This window comes from Macaca mulatta, chromosome 2 (genome assembly GCF_049350105.2).
Source record: "Macaca mulatta isolate MMU2019108-1 chromosome 2, T2T-MMU8v2.0, whole genome shotgun sequence".
Taxonomy (NCBI): domain Eukaryota; kingdom Metazoa; phylum Chordata; class Mammalia; order Primates; family Cercopithecidae; genus Macaca; species Macaca mulatta.
In genome coordinates this window covers 5,331,424-5,349,543 of record NC_133407.1, presented here as the reverse complement: position 1 = coordinate 5,349,543, position 18,120 = coordinate 5,331,424, and the positions used below count along the sequence as shown (strand labels likewise).

Here is an 18,120-nt window from a genome sequence, read left to right as displayed (position 1 = left end):
ACGAGGTCAGAAGATCGAGACCATCCTGGCTAACCCGGTGAAACCCCGTCTCTACTAAAAAATACAAAAAAGTCGCCGGGCAAGGTGGCGGGTGCCTGTAGTCCCAGCTACTCGGGAGGCTGAGGCAGGAGAATGGCAAAAACCCGGGAGGCGGAGCCTGCAGTGAGCCGAGATCCGCCACTGCACTCCAGCCTGGGCGACAGAGTGAGACTCCCTCTCAAAAAAAAAAAAGAAAAAAAGAAAATGTGGCACATATACACCATGGAATACTATGCAGCCATAAAAAAGGATGAGATCATGTCATTTGTAGGGACATGGGTGAAGCTGGAAACCATCATTCTCAGCAAACTATTGCAAGGACAGAAAACCAAACACTGCACGTTCTCACTCATAGGTGGGAATTGAACAATGAGATCACTTGGACACAGGAAGGGGAACATCAAACACCGGGTCCTATTTTGGGGAGGGGGGAGGGGGGAGGGATAGCATTAAGATATATACCTAATGTAAATGTCAAGTTAATGGGTGCAGCACACCAACATGGCACATGTATACATATGTAACAAACCTGCACGTTGTGTACATGCACCTTAGAACTTAAAGTATAATTAAAAAAAAAAAAGAAACTCCTGATGGGCAACTTTGGCCTGACTTTCTTAGTGCACTGCAGTTTGAGATGCTACACATCCAGCCCTCCTTCTTCCCTCTCTTCTTTTTAGAGGATAAACCCACATCACAGTGCATGCCTCTCCCCACTTCCTCTGGCTTTCTATTCCCCTCCCACCACTCCGGGAATTTCCTCCAATAAATCTCTTGTATAACTAAACTGAACTTGACATCTACCTCTCAGAAGACCTGAACAAATATAATAGTTTTCTACTATTTGTGTAAAAATGTGGAAGAAGAATGTACAAAATATGTCCCAAAGTATGTAAAATAAACTGGTGTCATTGGTTGCCTCTAGGGAGGGGAACTGGTGACTGGGAATCTAAGATGGAATGAGGATTTTCACTATATGGCTTTTTAAACATTCGGATTGTGAATCAAATGAATGTGTTCCCTATTAAAATAAGTTATAATTTTTTAAGTAAGCAGTTTCTAGGTTGCAAAACAACATGATTCCATTCTTTTAAAAAAACTAAAAATTAGTCAACACACATTTATAATACATGAATTGTAAAAGAAGGAAGAATATAGTGAATAATGTTATAATTTTCCTTGTCTGCACATTCTACATTTTCTAAAAAGAACATATATTTTATGTAATAATAAGAAAAATAATTGTTTTAAAAGTGAACAATAATTCTTTGCAGAATCCTTTGCAGTCATGCTGGCAATGATCCTACCCACATTCTCTCCAAATTAAATATGTTTCCTATTTTGTTATACTAGAGGACCCAGCCTTTCTGTAAGAATCTTTTTCTATCAAAAAGTGACATTCAACTCATCATATCTTATCCTTAACTTCTGTAGGATTAAGAAGTTTGAGCTGACTTAGAAGACCAGTGGGCAAAGCCTACTTATTTCCATGAAAACTTAATTTAATTCATGAAGGCACTTAACAACTGCTAACCACAGTAATGTAATTACAAAAATAAAAAGACACATGCTAAATATATGAGTATGTCAAACTAAAGGTATTAGTATGCCAAATGTCACTGTGGGTTTGTGCAGGTGTTGCTGGTTGGAAACACACTATATGCTTTAAGTGCTTGTTTATATTCAGGAGTCTGATACGCAATGATCAGTCAGTCATTCCTTTGTCATATTTTGCCATTCTTTGTGTGAGGCACTGGTAACACAAGAATGAATAAGATACACTGTTGGACCTCATGAAACTCATCTTTGAGATGGAGAGGCAACCAGATATACAAAGCACCAATTAAAAGAGCTGTTTCTTTAGTCATCTCTTCACTATTGCATTTCTTGATCTAAAGATCATGTAGCCATGATTAAATTGTAATACAAGTAGAATAGGTTAAGGGGATCAAAATATGTTTTTCCCTGGCTTGAATATGTAAAATTTTGGTATCTCGTAGGTTTTTATATCTGTATCAATATTACAAAATACAAGAGAGTTTATGAGGAAAAGTATGGCTCTTGGAAAGTAAGTCTTACAGACATTAACTATGAGCACACAGAAAACATTTTTAAAGTTGTAAAAAAATATATAAATACCTAAATAATAACCCCCCAAAAAGCTGTAGGTAAAACAGTTTTAAACAACTTCAAAAAACGGAAGCATTTAGGAAAAAATTCCCTCATATTTGAAAGAGAAAATATAGAAATACATTTTCTCCTCTTATAGGAGTTCTTTTAAAATGAAAATAGTTGGTCAGATTCAGTGGCTCAAGCCTGTAAGCCTAGTGCATTGGGAGGCCAAGGCAAGAGGCTAGTTTGAGGCCAGGAGTTTGAGACCAGCCTGGGCAACACAGCAAGCCCTCATCTCTACAAATTTTTTTCTTCAGAATTAGCTGGGCATCATGGCACACTACTGCAGTCCTAGCTACTCGGGAGGCTGAAGTAGGAGAATTGCTTGAGCTCAGAAGTTTGAGGCTGTAGTGAGCTACGATTGCACCATGGCACTCCAGACTGGGCAAAAAAAGTGAGATCCTGTCTCTTAAATAAGAAGAAGAAAATAAATTAAAGTATTCAAGACTTAAAGACTATCTTTAGCCTCATGAAATCAAAACTAGGTAGAATTTTATTTCTTGACCAGTTTAAATAAAAAATATAGATAAATCTAGCATTTTTTTTTTAGCTCTGCCATCCCAAAAGAATAATGTGTGTCAAAAATCATGCCAATTGAAATTGTGATCTGCTTTTGAAAGTTAAGCTGTCACAGAACTGTAAAGCATCACCATATCCCAAAGATTAGACTTACATCCAAACGTCTATATAATTCTGGTATATCAGCAAATAGAATGAATAGACATACACCAAGCTGTATTATCAGCACAAGGACAAATACATCTGAGGAAATAAGAACACAAGCTATTATTTTAAGAAATCAGAGTGAAAAATGTCACATATATTGACAGATGTGGTCTAGATTAACACTGATTTAATTTACTTGATTTCTACGTCCAAATACTAGGTGGAAAGTATTCATTTCTAAGCAATGGGTCTCACCTCTACAAATTCTATGCATGTCCTTGAAGCAAGTGAAAATTTTCACATGCACATTTTAAGTTTCAGTTAATAAAAGTAGTAGATATATACAGGGTAACATTGACAAAATACATGTTCAATAAATGGCTTGAAGGTATCCAAGTATCTGAGTCACTTTAATGCAAGTCATCTGCCTCAAATCATTTTCTGGTATAAAGGAACCTGTCAATAAACCCAATTTTAAATTGCTATCATACAGAGGTCAGTATTTAGCTGCTTCCTCATCCCAGGAAGAAGAAAAGCTCAATAATTTTCTCTGAACAAATAAATTTGTATGAAAATATTCATAAAGGTACTCAATTTGGGCTTTGAATTTTTTCAATAAGAAGAGTAGTGATGATATACAAATAAGTGTCTCAAATATTAAATAGGTCACTCATTTCTCATCCAAACATACCTTCCCACTCCATAATGTAAGGAGGTAGGAGGGAGGTACTCTGGTAAAGAGCCTCCATAACCCTCTCTAGTCAGATTCCTCCAGGCTGGACCCAGTAGCAGCCTGCCACCACACAATGCCACCCTGACTACTGCCTTCAAGGCAAGAGACAGGATCCACTTGAGTTCTGTTAGGCTTCTCTCCATTGTTTCCAGGGTGAATTCTGACGAGTACTGACAAGTAGAGAAATAAATTGGTCCTTTCAATTTGGAGCGATCCCAAGAAAAGACACCCAGAGGCAAACTTCTGGTGAAGGAAAGGGAGAAAGAAGCCCTAGTATTTAATGCAGCTTTGAAGGAAAGAGCAAAGAACCATGGAAACGAGGCTGTACAATGTGTTTTGCAGAGCCCTAGAGTGGAAGTCAAGAGATGCTAGATGAGAATCAACTCTACAGCTGTTCCCTAAGTGACCTAGACATGTCTGCTCTCTCGATTGACTTCTCACCTCTGATCCAGTACAGTTCTACTCACAGTTTGTATAGGTTGGCTGTCTAAATGGTTTTCCTTTAGAGAACACAAGAGCCACAATGATACAGTTGATTGTTCCCAAGAACCAGATCGTAGTGTTCTCAAAACTTGTGAAGGCACTATTACTTTCCATTTTTTCTGGAGCAGCTGGAGACATGGTTAAGTCTGAGATGCTTTCATTTTGCACTGTACAGGCACTAAAAGGGAAACCAAAGAAGCTAATGAAGTGAGATGACAAGCCTTTATGGAGCATTTGTACCCAGAAGACTCCATACCAGTGTCCAGAGAAGGCACTCAATGCTTCTATAATTGCCTCTGCTTTGGAAAATACATGCGCGCGCACACACACACACACTGAAAAATAGGAAAAAAACAAAAAAAACAAGCACAGATAGACCCATATTTTGGATACACTGAGAGAGAGAGAGATTCAGCCAATTATATATTCAATAAATTATGCACATTCATTAAGGCTATATGGAAAAGAGATTGGTAAGTCATGATTCCTCCCCCAAGTGGCTTAATATCTCTGATAATTTGGCCGAGTGTGGTGGCTCACACCTGTAATCCCTAAGAGGCCAAGGTGGGTGGCTCACTTGAGGCCAGAAGTTTGAGACCAGCCTGGCAAACATGGCGAAAACCCATCTCTACTAAAGATACAAAAAATTAGCTGCACATAGCGGCATGTGCCTATACCCTCAGCTACTGGGGAGGCTGAGGCAGGAGAATTGCTTGAACCAGAGACAGAGGTTGCGGTGAGCCTAGAACACACCACTGCATTCCACCCTCGGCAACAGAGAGAGACTCCGTCTCTATAAAAACAGCAACAACAAATCTCTGATAATTTGTAAGTGAGGTGAATATATAACTTATCTAACAAGGATAATTTTGAAGGTGAAAAGAAAAGATGTTAATAATTTCACTGGGACATCACTTAATTTCAACTGGGCTACTTAAACTGGGACTGCTCGGGTAAGCTATAATCCATGGTCACCCTAGATATAAAAGATGGTCATAGACCATCATATAACACAGGCAAAGATAAATGCTAATGAATGAATGATACATTCATTAGCATTAAATTGTGCTACAGAGAAGAAATAATCACTGAAAATTTGCCCAAGGGACTTTAAAAAGCAAAACCTTTGGCAGAATGAAGCCCCATTTGCCTCCCATCATATTGGCCAGAGGATGTTTGATAGAAATTAGAATGTGAGAAGCAGAAGTTGAGACTGTACTCATACCTGTGTATCTCCACGGAATACCAAGGCTGCCTCTGAACCAGGATGAATCCCGCAATATGCATGGCCAGGCTGAGAAGAATGTTGAAAATCACAGAGAGTAGCAGAGGTGGAGAGATCAGCCGTCCTGCAGGTCTGAAAGGCACCAGCTTGGGGTAGGCACCATTCAGATTCACTATAAAATACATTCAAATTTTGTATTTATGAGAGCAGGAAAACATATTCTTGATCAGAAGAATGGCGTAAGTTCATTGGCCCATACATCTGAGGAAATGGACAAATTGGAGTACATCACAAACTGAGGGAATAAAACAATTAATGGATTCAAATTCAAGTCATGTAAAGAATTCTTAAAAGAGCAGACAGAACTACAAGACGTCATTTTTGGCTTAATAAATAGGGAAAAACCATTAAGTTACAGAGTAGGGAGGGATGAAATGTGAAACCGCTTGTGGGAAAATAAATTGATGCAAACCTTCTGCAGGGCAATTTGGTGATAAATATGAAGAGACAAAAATGTTTATAACTTTTGACATAGTTACTCTACTTTTGGAAATTTATCCTAAGCTAAAAAAGTTAATCAGAGATGTGAAAAAATGTTCACTACGGCATCGTTTACAATAAGTTATGGTACATCTATACAATGGAACAACATGTGGTCACTACAGAGCAATGCTTTAAAACACTTAATGACAAATAATAGGTGATATCCAGCAAAATGGTGAAGTAGGCAGCTCCAAGTTCCCACATCTCCACAGAAATCTCAAAATACAAGCAGAAACTGTCAGAAATCTGAAAATCTGAACAACAGAAAAGTTTACTGCAACCAAGTGAACACTGAATGAAGAAAAAGACGTCTTTAGGATCACAGGAAAGTTGGGTGGCATTTCTACTTGCACTTGATCCCCCCCCTGCTCAGCTCAGTGGCAATTCTGAAGATAGCCTGCATTCCCAGGGGGAACTCTGGTCCCTGGTTACAAAAGGAACATAGCAGGCCTTATTTACAAATTGTTATATTTGTCTGTTCCAACCCATCTGGGAACTACCTGAAGGACTGATGCAGGCACTTATCTCTGTTCCACCTGACAAAGAACTCACTCTGGGCAGAAAAGCAGTGCACATTGCTTGAAAACATTATAAGGCTAACAGATGCAGTTGCCTAGGGCAAAAAATTACAGTTGATACATAAAATAATCATCTACAGCCTGGAAGAAAAGCTAAGGAAATTTTCTTGGAGGAATTAGGATAGTCTAAATCATCTGTGTATGCTGGGAAATATAGAATGCTATGTAAATGCCCAGGGCAAGAGCTATGTGCATCCCAGGGCAAGGTATATGCTCAGTAAAGACCAGAGAAGACCCAAAACTTTCAGCTTTGGATGATCTCCAGACTCAGTGTAAGCCTGGCTAAGTGCTGAATAAGTACTTCAGCACAGAAATAATCTGTAAGGACTGGAGAAGGTTTTGTTTGTTTGTTTGTTTGTTCGTTTTTTCCCTCCTAGAGGTCAAGTAAATCTCTATCAAAACGTTAACTGAACAAAAGCTGAAGAAACAGAGACATCTGTGATCTCACATGAAAACTAGTACAGTCTTTCCAAAAAAGCTTTGGAAAGTCACTAAACAAATGGACAATTACAGCCTTCAACAAACAGTGAAACAAAAAATTCAAACCCTAAAATAGGAGAAGAATCTAATTTTCAGAGTTAAAGCATTATAATATTCAACAGAACAAAACAAATGGACAAAATTTGTCCCCGAGGAAGCACAGATATTAGACTTATTAGGTAAAGACTTTAAAACAATTATCTTCAATATGCGAAATAACTAAAGGAAACCATGGGCAAAGAACTAAAGGAAATTAGGAAAACAATGTATGATCAAAATAAGAATGTAGTAAAAAGATAAAAATTATAAAAAGTAGTCAAAAGAAATTCTGAAGCTGAAAAGTACTGTAAGTTAAGTGAAAAATTTATTAAGTGGGTTCACCAGCAAACTTGAGCAGGCAGAAGAAAGAATTAGTGAACTTGAAGGTAGGACAGTTGAAAATATCCAACCTGAGGAACAGAAAAAAAATAATAAAGAAAATGAACGGAGCCTAAGGGGCATGTATAACACAAACAAGCAGACCAACATGCACATTGTGGGAGTATCAGAAGGAGAGAAGAGAAAGATACAAAAAGAATATTTGAAGAATAATAGCAGAAAACTTTCCAAATTTGGTGAAAGGCATAAATCTGCATATCCAAGAAGTATGAGTAATTACAACAGGTTAAATCCAATGAGATTTACACCAAGACATCATATTTGAACTATTAAAAAAATAATAAAGACAAAGAATCTTGAAAGCAATGAGGGAGAAGTGACACATCACCTATGAGGGATCTTCAGTAAGATTAGTGCCAATTTCAGAAACCACGGAAGTCAGAAGTCAAGCAATAACATTTAAGATGCTGAAAGAAAAAAAAAAAAAAAACATTGACTAAGAATTGTATACCTGGCAAAACTGTCCTTCAAAAATGAGGGAGAAGTTAAGACACCCCCAGATAAACACAAGCTGAAAGAGTTTGTTATCAGTAACCCTACCCTAAAAGAAATGCTAAAGGACTCAGATTGAAATGAAAGAATACTAGATAGCTACTCAAATACTTATGTAGAAATAATGATGCCCAGTAAAGGTAACTATACAACAAATATAAATGCTGATATTTGTGTATTTTTGGTTGCAATTTCACTTTACATATCCATGTTATTTAGTACACAATGGAAAAAGATGTAATTTGTAACATCAACAATATAAAAGGGGAGATAAAGCTGCAAAGGAGCAGTTGTTTTCATGCTATAAAAGTGAAAGTGTTAATTCAAACTACGTTGTTATAAATTTAGAATGTTTCATGTCTTCTCCACAATTATATTTTATGTAATTAAAAAACCCACTGATAACATCATATTCAAGGGTAAAAGACTGAGAACCTTTGCCTTAAGATCAGAACAAGGTAAAAATACCCTTGTCAGTATGGCTATTCAACAGTATGCTGGGAGTTCTACCCAGCATACATTAGACAAAAAAGAAATTAAGGTCAACTGGATGTTAGCAAGATGGCCAGTTAAAAGCCCTTAGTACTCATCTCTCCCACAAAGACAACCAAAACAACATACAACTATATTTTGATGAAAATAACTAAAGGAGAGTGTCAGAATACATCAAAGGAGTAGCAGAAACCCTGCAGAGCACAGAAAATCAGTATTGTCACATACTGCTTTCTGTCATAGTACTCCACATCCCAGGAAACATCTGGCATCCAACACCCCACTCCCTTGCCAGGATCAGCTTAGAACCAAGAGGATGTCTCCTTGCGGGGAAAAGGTAAGCAAGAGGACCCCAGCAGCCCCCATCAACACCCTGGACACCTACAGTCCTCACAAGCACTAAACCAGCTGAGGTAGCTGCCTGGAGCCCACACAGCTGTGCTACCCGAGTAGAAGCTAACAGTGTGCTCTTCCCTCTGTGGCCTACAAGGCTACTGCACTATGTCATCCTGAAATGTAAACTACTGCTGGAATGTGTCCTGCTCTGAGGGCAAGTGGCATAGCACCCTACCAGTCTTAAGGCTTAATGGCTGCTGGACTACTCCTGCCTGGTGCCCTGCCATCCCTGATCTGCTGCTACATCTTACTCGGTGGGCCAAGTTGCTATGCAGCTATTTTATTTACCCCTCTTAATCCCACTGCACCATGTCCTCTAGGGCCTGAACTGAACCTATACACTACCTCCAGGGGAAATGAGTGCCTTGGCAGAGCTGCTCCATTTGCCCTTCCCAGTCACCATTGCACCCTGCCCTACATGGCCTGAGGGGAAGCTGTACATTGCTTCCCAGAGAAACTGCCTTGATGAAACTGTTCAATCTACTCTCAGTCACTGCTGCACCCTGCCCCTAGGGACCTGAGTTGAACCTGTGCACTGCCTCTTGTAAGGCAGTGGAAGAAAAAGAGTACCATGGTAAAGCTGCTCCATATACCCTTCTGAGTCCCTGCTGTGCCCTGCCCCTTGGGGCTTGAGGTGACACTGTGCACTGCCTCCTAAAGAAACAATGCCTTGGCAAAGTGGTCCAACTACCCCTCCCAATTGCTGCTGCCCCCTGGCCCCATGCCTGAGCTGAAGCATAGTGTCCTGCCTTCTGGGAAAACGGTACTGTGGCTTCTCAGAGTAGTCATGCCTCCCCAGTGCCTGAGTTGAAGTAGTGCCCTGTCTCCCAGGAAATGGTGTGTTGGCCACCCAGAGCAGTCATACCTCACTTCCCCTACCCCTATACTTACCCCCAAGCCTGAGCAAAAGCAGTGCACTGCCTCCCAAGGAATCAAAGCTTTGGCTGAGCTGGGCAGTTGTGCATTCCAGGCCTGGGCTGACATAGTACTCCACATCCCAGGGAAAAGCACTGGCTGAGCAGAGACATCCCTTCCCCCAACAGGAAAATCAACTCTCGTTCCCTGCTTCCCTAGAGCTTGACTAGCTGGACTAGAGTCTGAACTGCTGAGGCACCTCCTTCTCAGGTAAGTGGAGTGATCACTGCTCTGCTCCCTGCCCCCTACTCCCCACCCCTCCAGGGCCCAAGTGATAGCTGTGTCATTTTGGGTTCTTTGCTGTCGCTGTACCCAGCTTCACAGAGTCTGGAATACCGCTATGCCCCATCATCCCAGGGTCCAAGGTCACCACTAGATGGTGCTTCATCCCCCAGGGAACTTCATTGCCATTATATCCTATTAGCCCTAGTTCCTGAATTGCAGCTGTACCCTGCTCCCTGGTCCCAAACCTCCAGAGCACTCCACCTCTCCAAGGAGAAAAATCCTGAACCTAGGACCCTAGCTTCACAGCCTCTCTGAGGTCTTCCCCCTATAACCCAGCACTACTGCAGCTGTTTATAGGCCATGCCAGATCTGACACCTAGAGGATCCCTCAGTCAAGACTCCCCATTGTCTATAAAATGGTTACTCAGGCACTCAGAGTCATTACTGGCACTAATCTTAGCTGAAAAAGCTGTACAAAGTCTATACTACTGCATCTTCTTGGAACCAGAGTTACCACAGTCTTCACAATTAGCACACTGAGACTCATCTGCAAGTGAAAGCCACTGTGTAAAGTTTGGAAGAGGTGATTGTTCTGCCAGGTGTAAAGACATTGATGCAGAAACAAAAAGGAAATATGAAAGAGCAAGAAAATATGATAGCAACAAAGAAACACAATAATTCTCCAGTAACTGACCCCAAATAAAAGGAAACTTACGAATTTCCTGAAAAGGAATTTATAATGATCTTAAGGAAACTCAGTGAGATACAGAGAATACAGATAGACAATTCAACAAAATTAGGAAAAGAGTTTAAATAATTTAAATGAGAAATTTAACAAAGAGATAAATATCATTTAAAAAGAACCAAACAGAAACCTTGGAGCTGAAGAATTTAATGAATGAAATGAAAAAACTTAATAGAGAGCTTTAATAGCAGACTAGAGCAAGTAGAAGAAAGAACCTCTGAATCTGGAGCTAGGTCTTTTGAAATTACCCTGAGGAAGTAAAGAAAAACACAATATAAAAGAACAAAGACAACCCGTAGGATTTATGGAACACCATGAAATGATCAAACATTAGCATTATGGGATTTCCAGATGGAGAAGAGACAAAGATAGAAACAATACATTTTATATAATAAAATAAGTGCTGAAAACCTTCTAAGTCCTATAAGAAATATGAAAATCCAGATATATGAATTTCAAAGGTCCCCAAAAGAATTCAACCCAAAGAGATTCTCACCATGGCACATTATAATAAATTGTCAAAAATAAAAGAAAAAGAATTTTAAAAGCAGTAAGAGAAAAGTGCCAAATCACAAATAAGGAAATCCCCATTAGATTATCAACCGATTTCTCAGCAAAATCCCTGCAGGACAGGACAGAGTGAGATGATATATTCAAGGTGCTGAAAGAAAATAAAAACTGGCAGCTGAAAATACTATACAAGTAAAGCTGTCCTTCAGAAGTGAAGGAGAAATAAAGTCTTAGAGAAGCAAAAGTTGAGAGAATTCATCACCACTAGATTTTCCTTGCAAGAAATGCTTGAGAGTTTTTCAAGTAGAAATGGAAGGACACTGTTAATATAAAAACATATGAAAGTATAAAATTCACGAATGAAAGTAAATATATAGTGCAATCCAGAATATCCCAATGCTTTTATGGTGCTCTATACATCTTATATATCTTTAGTATGAAGTCTAAAAGTCAAAACAGTCAAATATAATAGTAACTACAATACATTGTTAAGAAGTACATAAAATAAAAAGATGTAAATTGTGACAAAATATAAATTGGGGGAAGGATAAAAGTCTAGAGATTTGTATTTGACTGAGGTTCGCTGTTTACAGTGTAAAACAGTCCATTATAATTACAACATATTTTATGTAGCTTCATGGTAACCACAAAGCAAAAAGCTATAGCAAACACACAAACAATAAAGAGAAAGTAATCAAAACTCAGCACTAAGGAAAACCACCAAATCAAAGAGATTTAAAAAAAGAGAGGAATAAAAGATCTACAAAACAACCATAAAATAACAAAGTGGCAATAGTAAGTCCTTAATTATCAATAATTACTTTGAATGTAAATGGATTATTAAATTCTCCAATCAAAAGACATCGCATAGCTGAACAGATTTAAAAAAACAAGACTCAACTATACAATGCCTATGAAAGACTCACTTTATCCTCAAGGACACAAAAAAGCTGAAAATAAAGAGATAGAAGAAGATATTCTATGCAAATGCTAATCAAAAGAGAGCAAGATTGGTTATACTTATGTCAGATAAAGTAAACTTCAAGTCAAAAACTGTCACAAGAGACAATGTACCCAACACTGAAGCACCTAAATATATAAAACAAATATTAATGAACACAAAATGAGAAATAGCAAGACAATAATAGTAGGGGACTTCAATAACCCACTTTCAACAAGAGACAGATCAACTAGACAGAAAATTAACAAGAAAATATGGGAACTGAACTGTACATTAGACAAAATAGACCTAACAGATATATACAAAACTTTGTGTTCAATAACAGTAGAATACACATTATTTTCTAATGCACATGGAACATTTTCCAGTTTAAATCATATGGTAGGTCACAAAACAAGTACTAAAACATTTTTAAAAAATCAGTATCATATCAAGTATTGTTTCCAACCACAATAATATGAAACTATAAATCAATGACAGGAGGACCTTCAGAAACTATACAAATGCATGGTAATTAAACAAGGTGCTACTGAACAACCAATGAGTCAATGAAGAAATTAGAGAAATTTAAAAAAATTTAGAGAAACATGAAAATTGAAACAAACACAGTAAAACCTTTGGGATACAGCAAAACCAGTACTCAAAGGAAAGTTTACAGCAATAAATGCCTACATGAATAAAGAGGAAACAGCAAACAACAAGCTAATGTTGAACCTCAAGGAAGTAGAAGAACAACAACAAACTAAACCCAGTATTAGTAGAAAGAAAGAAATAATAAAGATAAAGCAGAAACAAATACAATAGACTTAAAAGCAATAGAAAAGATAAACAAAACAGAGTTGGTTTTCTGAGGAGATAGATAAAATCAACAAACCATAGCCAGAGTAACTAAGAAAAAAAGAGAGAAGACTAAAATAAATAAAATCAGAGGTAAAGGATACATCACAACTAATTACACAGAAATACAAAGAATCATAAGAGAGTATTATGAACAACTGTATGCCAACAAATTAGAAAATCTGGAATAAATGGATAAATTCCTGGACACATAAAACCTACCAAGAATGAATCATGAAGAAACAGAAAACATGAACAGACCAATAATTAGTAACAAGATTGAATTAGTAATAAAACTTTTCCAGTCAAAAAACGTACAGTACCTAATGGCTTCGCCACTGAATTCTACCAAACATTTAAAGAAGAACTAATATTGATTCTATTCAAACTATCCTTAAACATTGTAAAGGAGCATATACTTCCAAACTCATTCTATGAGTCCCCCACTACAAGGACACAATAAAAAGGGCCAATATTTCTAATAAACTTAGATGTGAAAAAAAAAATCCTCAGCAAAATACTAGCAAACTGAATTTAACAACACATTAAAAAGGTAATTCACCATGATCAAGTGGGATTCACCCCAAGACGCAAGGATGGCTCAACATATTCCAATCAATAAACATGACACATCACATCAATAGAATGAAGCACAAAAACTATATAATCATTTCAATAGAGTCATAAAAAGCATTTAGTAATATTCAAAATTCCCTTCTGCTAAAAACTCTGAACAAATTAAGCATAGAAGAAATGCACCTCAATGCAATAAAGGCCATGTATGACAAATCCACAACTAACATTATACTAAATGGGGAAAAGTTAAAAGCTTTTCCTCTAAAATCTGGAACAAGAAAAGGATGCCTACTTTTGCCACTTCTATTCAACACGGTACTGGAAGTCCTGGTCAGAGCAACCAGGTCCTAGGCAAGAGAAAAAAAGGAGACATCCAAATTGGGAAGGAGAAAGTCAAATTGTCCCTGTTTGGTGGTGGCATGCTCTTATACATAGAAAACCCTAAAGACTCCACCAGAGAACTAATAGAACTAATAAATAAATTCAGTAAATTTTTAGAACCCAAAATCAACATAGAAAAATCAGTAGCTTTTATATAGGCTAATAGTGAATTATCTGAAAAAGAAATAAAGAAGACAATGCCACTTTCAATAGCTACACCACAAAAAGTAAGATGTCTAGAAATAAATTTAACCAAGGAGGTGAAAAATCTCTATACTGGAAACTATAAAACACTGGTGAAAAAAAATGGAAGCTAACACAAATACAGAAAGACATCCCATGTTAATTGATTGGAAGAATTAATATTGTTGAAATATCCTTACTACCTAAAGCAATCTACAGATTCAATCCAATCTCTATCAAAACAGCAAAGAAATTTTTCACAGAAATTGGAAAAAAAATCCCAAAATGTACAGGGACCACAAAAGACCTTGAATAACCAAATCACTCTTCAGTAAAAAGAATAATGCCAGAGGCCTCACATATCCTTGATTTTAAAATATACTACAAAATTATGGTAACTAAAACAGCTTGGTATTGGTATAAAATAGACACATAAACCAATGGGACAGAATAGAGATTCCAGAAATAAATAAAAAATCTACAGTCAATTGATTTTTGGACAAAGGTGCAAAGAACACACATTAGGGAAAGCATTGTCTCCTCAATGAATGGTGCTGAGAAAATTGGTTATCGACATGCAGAAGAATGAATTAGACCCCAAACTCTCACCAAATATGAAAATTAACTCAAAGTGGATTAAAAACTTAAATGTAAAACTTGAAACTATAAAACTACCAAAAGAAAACATACAACAAATGCTTCATGGTTTTGATTTGGGCAAGAATTTTTTCCCTAAAACCCTAAAAGCATAGGCAACAAAAGCAAAAATAGACAAATGGGAATTACATAAAACTAAAAAGATTCTGCACAACAAAGGAAACAGTTAACAGATTGAAGAGACAACCTACATAATGGAATAAAATACTTCTAAACTATACAATATAATACAATAACCCCTGACAAGGGGTTAATATCCAGATTATATCAGGAACTCGAAAAATCTCAATAGCAAAAATAATAATAAAATAATTCAATTAAAAAATGGACAAAAGACCTGATTAGACATTTCTCAAAAAAAAAAAAATAGAAATAGGTATGCCATATGCCAACAGATATATGAAAAATGTTCAACATCATTAATATCAGGGAAATGCAAATCAAAACCACAGTGAGATATAATCTCATTCCAGTTAGAACAGCTATTACCAAAAAGACAAAAAATAATAAATATTAGTGGGAATGTAAAGAAAAGAGAACCCTTTGGTTCTCCTTTTTTGGTTTACATTTGACTGTTGGTCAAATGTAAATTAGTACAGCCATTAAAGAAAATAGCATGGAGGTTCCCTTAAAAATTAAAAATAGAACTACCATATGGTCTAGCAATCCCACTACTGGGTATATATCCAAAGAAAATAACATCAGTATGTCAAAGAAATATCTGCACTCCTGTGTTTATTGCAGCCCTATTCATAATAGCCAAAACATGGAATTGCCCTAAAGGTATATCAATAAGTGAATGACTAAAGAAAATGTGATATAGACAATGGAATACTATACAGCCTTAAAAAAGAAGGAAATGTTGTCGATTGCAACAACAAGAATGAAACTTGAGGACATTGTGCCAAGTGAAAGAAGCCAGACACAGAAGGACAAATTCCACATGACCTCACTTATTTGTAGAATCAAAAAAAGTTGATTTCATAGAAGCAGAGAGTAGAATAGTGGTTTCTTAAGGTTGGAAAGAATAGAGATAGAGAGGAGAAGGGGATGGAGAGAAGGCTGTCAGTATGTACAGTTATAGTTCAATAGAAGGAATAAGTTCTATTGTTCTATTGCATGGTAGGATGATTATCATTAACAATAGCATACTTTATATTTCAAAATTGTTAAAAAAGAGAATTCTGAATGTTCTCATTACAAAAAATGATAAATGTGTAAAGTGATAAATATGCTAGTCATCATGATTTTATTACTACACAACATACACACGTATTGAAATATCACACTATACCTCATAAATATGTACAAATATGTGTCAATTAAAAATAAGTTGTAACTTTTAAAAAGAAAAAGGAAATAAAGTCATCCAATTGGAAGAAAGGAGTAAAACCATCTCTATGCACTGATGACAAGAGCCTACATACTGAAAATCTTAAGAAACTCACAAGAAAGCTGATAAAATTGGTAATTGAATACAGCAATGTTTCAGGGCACAAGATCAACACAAAAACAATCATTGTGTTTCTATACACCAGCAGTGAACAATTCAAAGATAAACTTCAGAAAACAATTCTATTTCCAAAAAATGAACACCTAGAGATAAATTTGACCAAGAAAGAGAAAGACTTTTACACTGAAAACTACAAAACTTTGCTGAAAGAAGTCAAAGATGATGTAAATAAATGGAAAAACCCATTAAAATCTCATGTTAATGGACTGGAAGACTTAATATTATTAAGATGTCTGTACTATCCAAAGTGATCTACATATTTGATGCAATCTCTGTCAAAAATTAAAGTTATTTTTAGAGAAATGGATAAGCCAGTCCTCAAATTTATATGAAATTATATATAATTTCCCTAATCGTTTATAAAAATCTTGAAAAGATTTTATAATAAAATTATAAATAATTTTATTTATTATTATAATTATTATAAATATAAATAAATTATTTATAATTTTATTATATATAATTTCCCTAAATTGTTTATAAAAATCTTGAAAAGAAGAATAGCATTGAAGGACTCACACTTCCCAAATTCAAACTCACTAACACAACAGTAACCAAACCAGTTTGGTGCTAACATGAGAAAATACATGTAGACCAAGGGAATAGAATTGAGGGTCCAGCAATAAGCCCATATATCTATGGCCAATTGATTTCAAAATGCATATTGACACCATTTACTGAAGGAAAGAATAGTCTCTTCGACAAGCTGGGACAACCAGATTTCCACATACAAAGTAAGGAAGTTGGACCCCTACTTCATACCACATGTAAAAATTAACACAAAAAATGGATCAATGACCTAAATGTAAGAGTTAACAATGTAATATACTTAGAAGAAACTTAGGGATACATATTTAAACCTTGGATTTGGCAATGGATTCTTAGATATAACACCAAATGCATGAACAAACAGACAAACAAATAAATAAATAGGACTTCATTAAAATTAAAAACTTGGACATTATTTAAAAAGTGAAAAGACAACATATAGGAGAAAATATTTGTGATTTTATGTCTCATGAGGGTTTAATACCCACAATATATGAAGAACTGCTAGAACTCAAAACGCAGAAGACAAAAATTCAATTAGGAAACGGTCAAAGGACGTGAATAAACATTTCTCCAAAGAAGACATGTAAATGACTGATGAGCACATGCCTATATGTTCAATATTATTAGTCATTAGAGAAATGCAAGTCAAAATCATGATAAGATATCACTCCAAACCTATTAGGATGGTTAAAATAATCTTTGACCATTAAATAACAAGAGCTGATGAGGCTGTGAAGCAATTAGACCCCTTATATGTTGCTAGTGAGAATGTAAAATGATGCAGTCATTAGGAAAATAGTTTGGTGGTTCCTTGAAAAGTTAAATATATGATTAACATATGACCCAGATTCCACTTTATACCCAAAAGAATTGAAAACAGGGACTCAAAAAGATATTTTATGCAAATGTTCATTGCAGTATTATTCACAATAGCCAACAAGTGGGAGCACCCAAGTCCATCAACAAATAAATGGACAGATAAAATGTGGTATACACATATAATAGAATATTATTCAGCTATAAAAATGAATTAAATTCTGATGCATGTTACAAAATGGATTATGCTAAATTAAAGAAACCAGATACAATGGTACAAACTGCCTGACTTCATTTATATGAAATATATTGAATAGGCAAATTCATAGAGACAAAAAATAGATTAGAGTTAACCATGGGTCAGAGGGAGAAAAGATGGGGAGTTATTGCTTAATGGATAGAGTATCTGTTTGAGGTGATTAAAAACTTTTGAAAATATATAGTGGTGATGATTGCAAACATTGTGAATGTAATTCATGTCCCTAAATTATACACATAAAAAATAAAAATGA

At 36.1% G+C, this 18,120-nt stretch overlaps 1 protein-coding gene across 2 annotated transcripts in view; it reads right to left on the bottom strand.

Annotated features, from left to right (window-relative positions):
* Window positions 1–18,120, bottom strand: part of ATP13A4 (ATPase 13A4) — a 159,523-nt gene that overhangs the window by 10,611 nt on the left and 130,792 nt on the right. For both annotated transcript variants that reach the window (XM_015132515.3, XM_077991164.1), the window contains 3 exons: window positions 5,319–5,490; window positions 4,078–4,271; window positions 2,885–2,973 (listed from right to left, as the gene is read on the bottom strand). In XM_015132515.3, coding sequence (XP_014988001.3) covers window positions 2,885–2,973; window positions 4,078–4,271; window positions 5,319–5,490 — 455 coding nt within the window. The remainder of the gene's footprint in view (window positions 1–2,884; window positions 2,974–4,077; window positions 4,272–5,318; window positions 5,491–18,120) is intronic.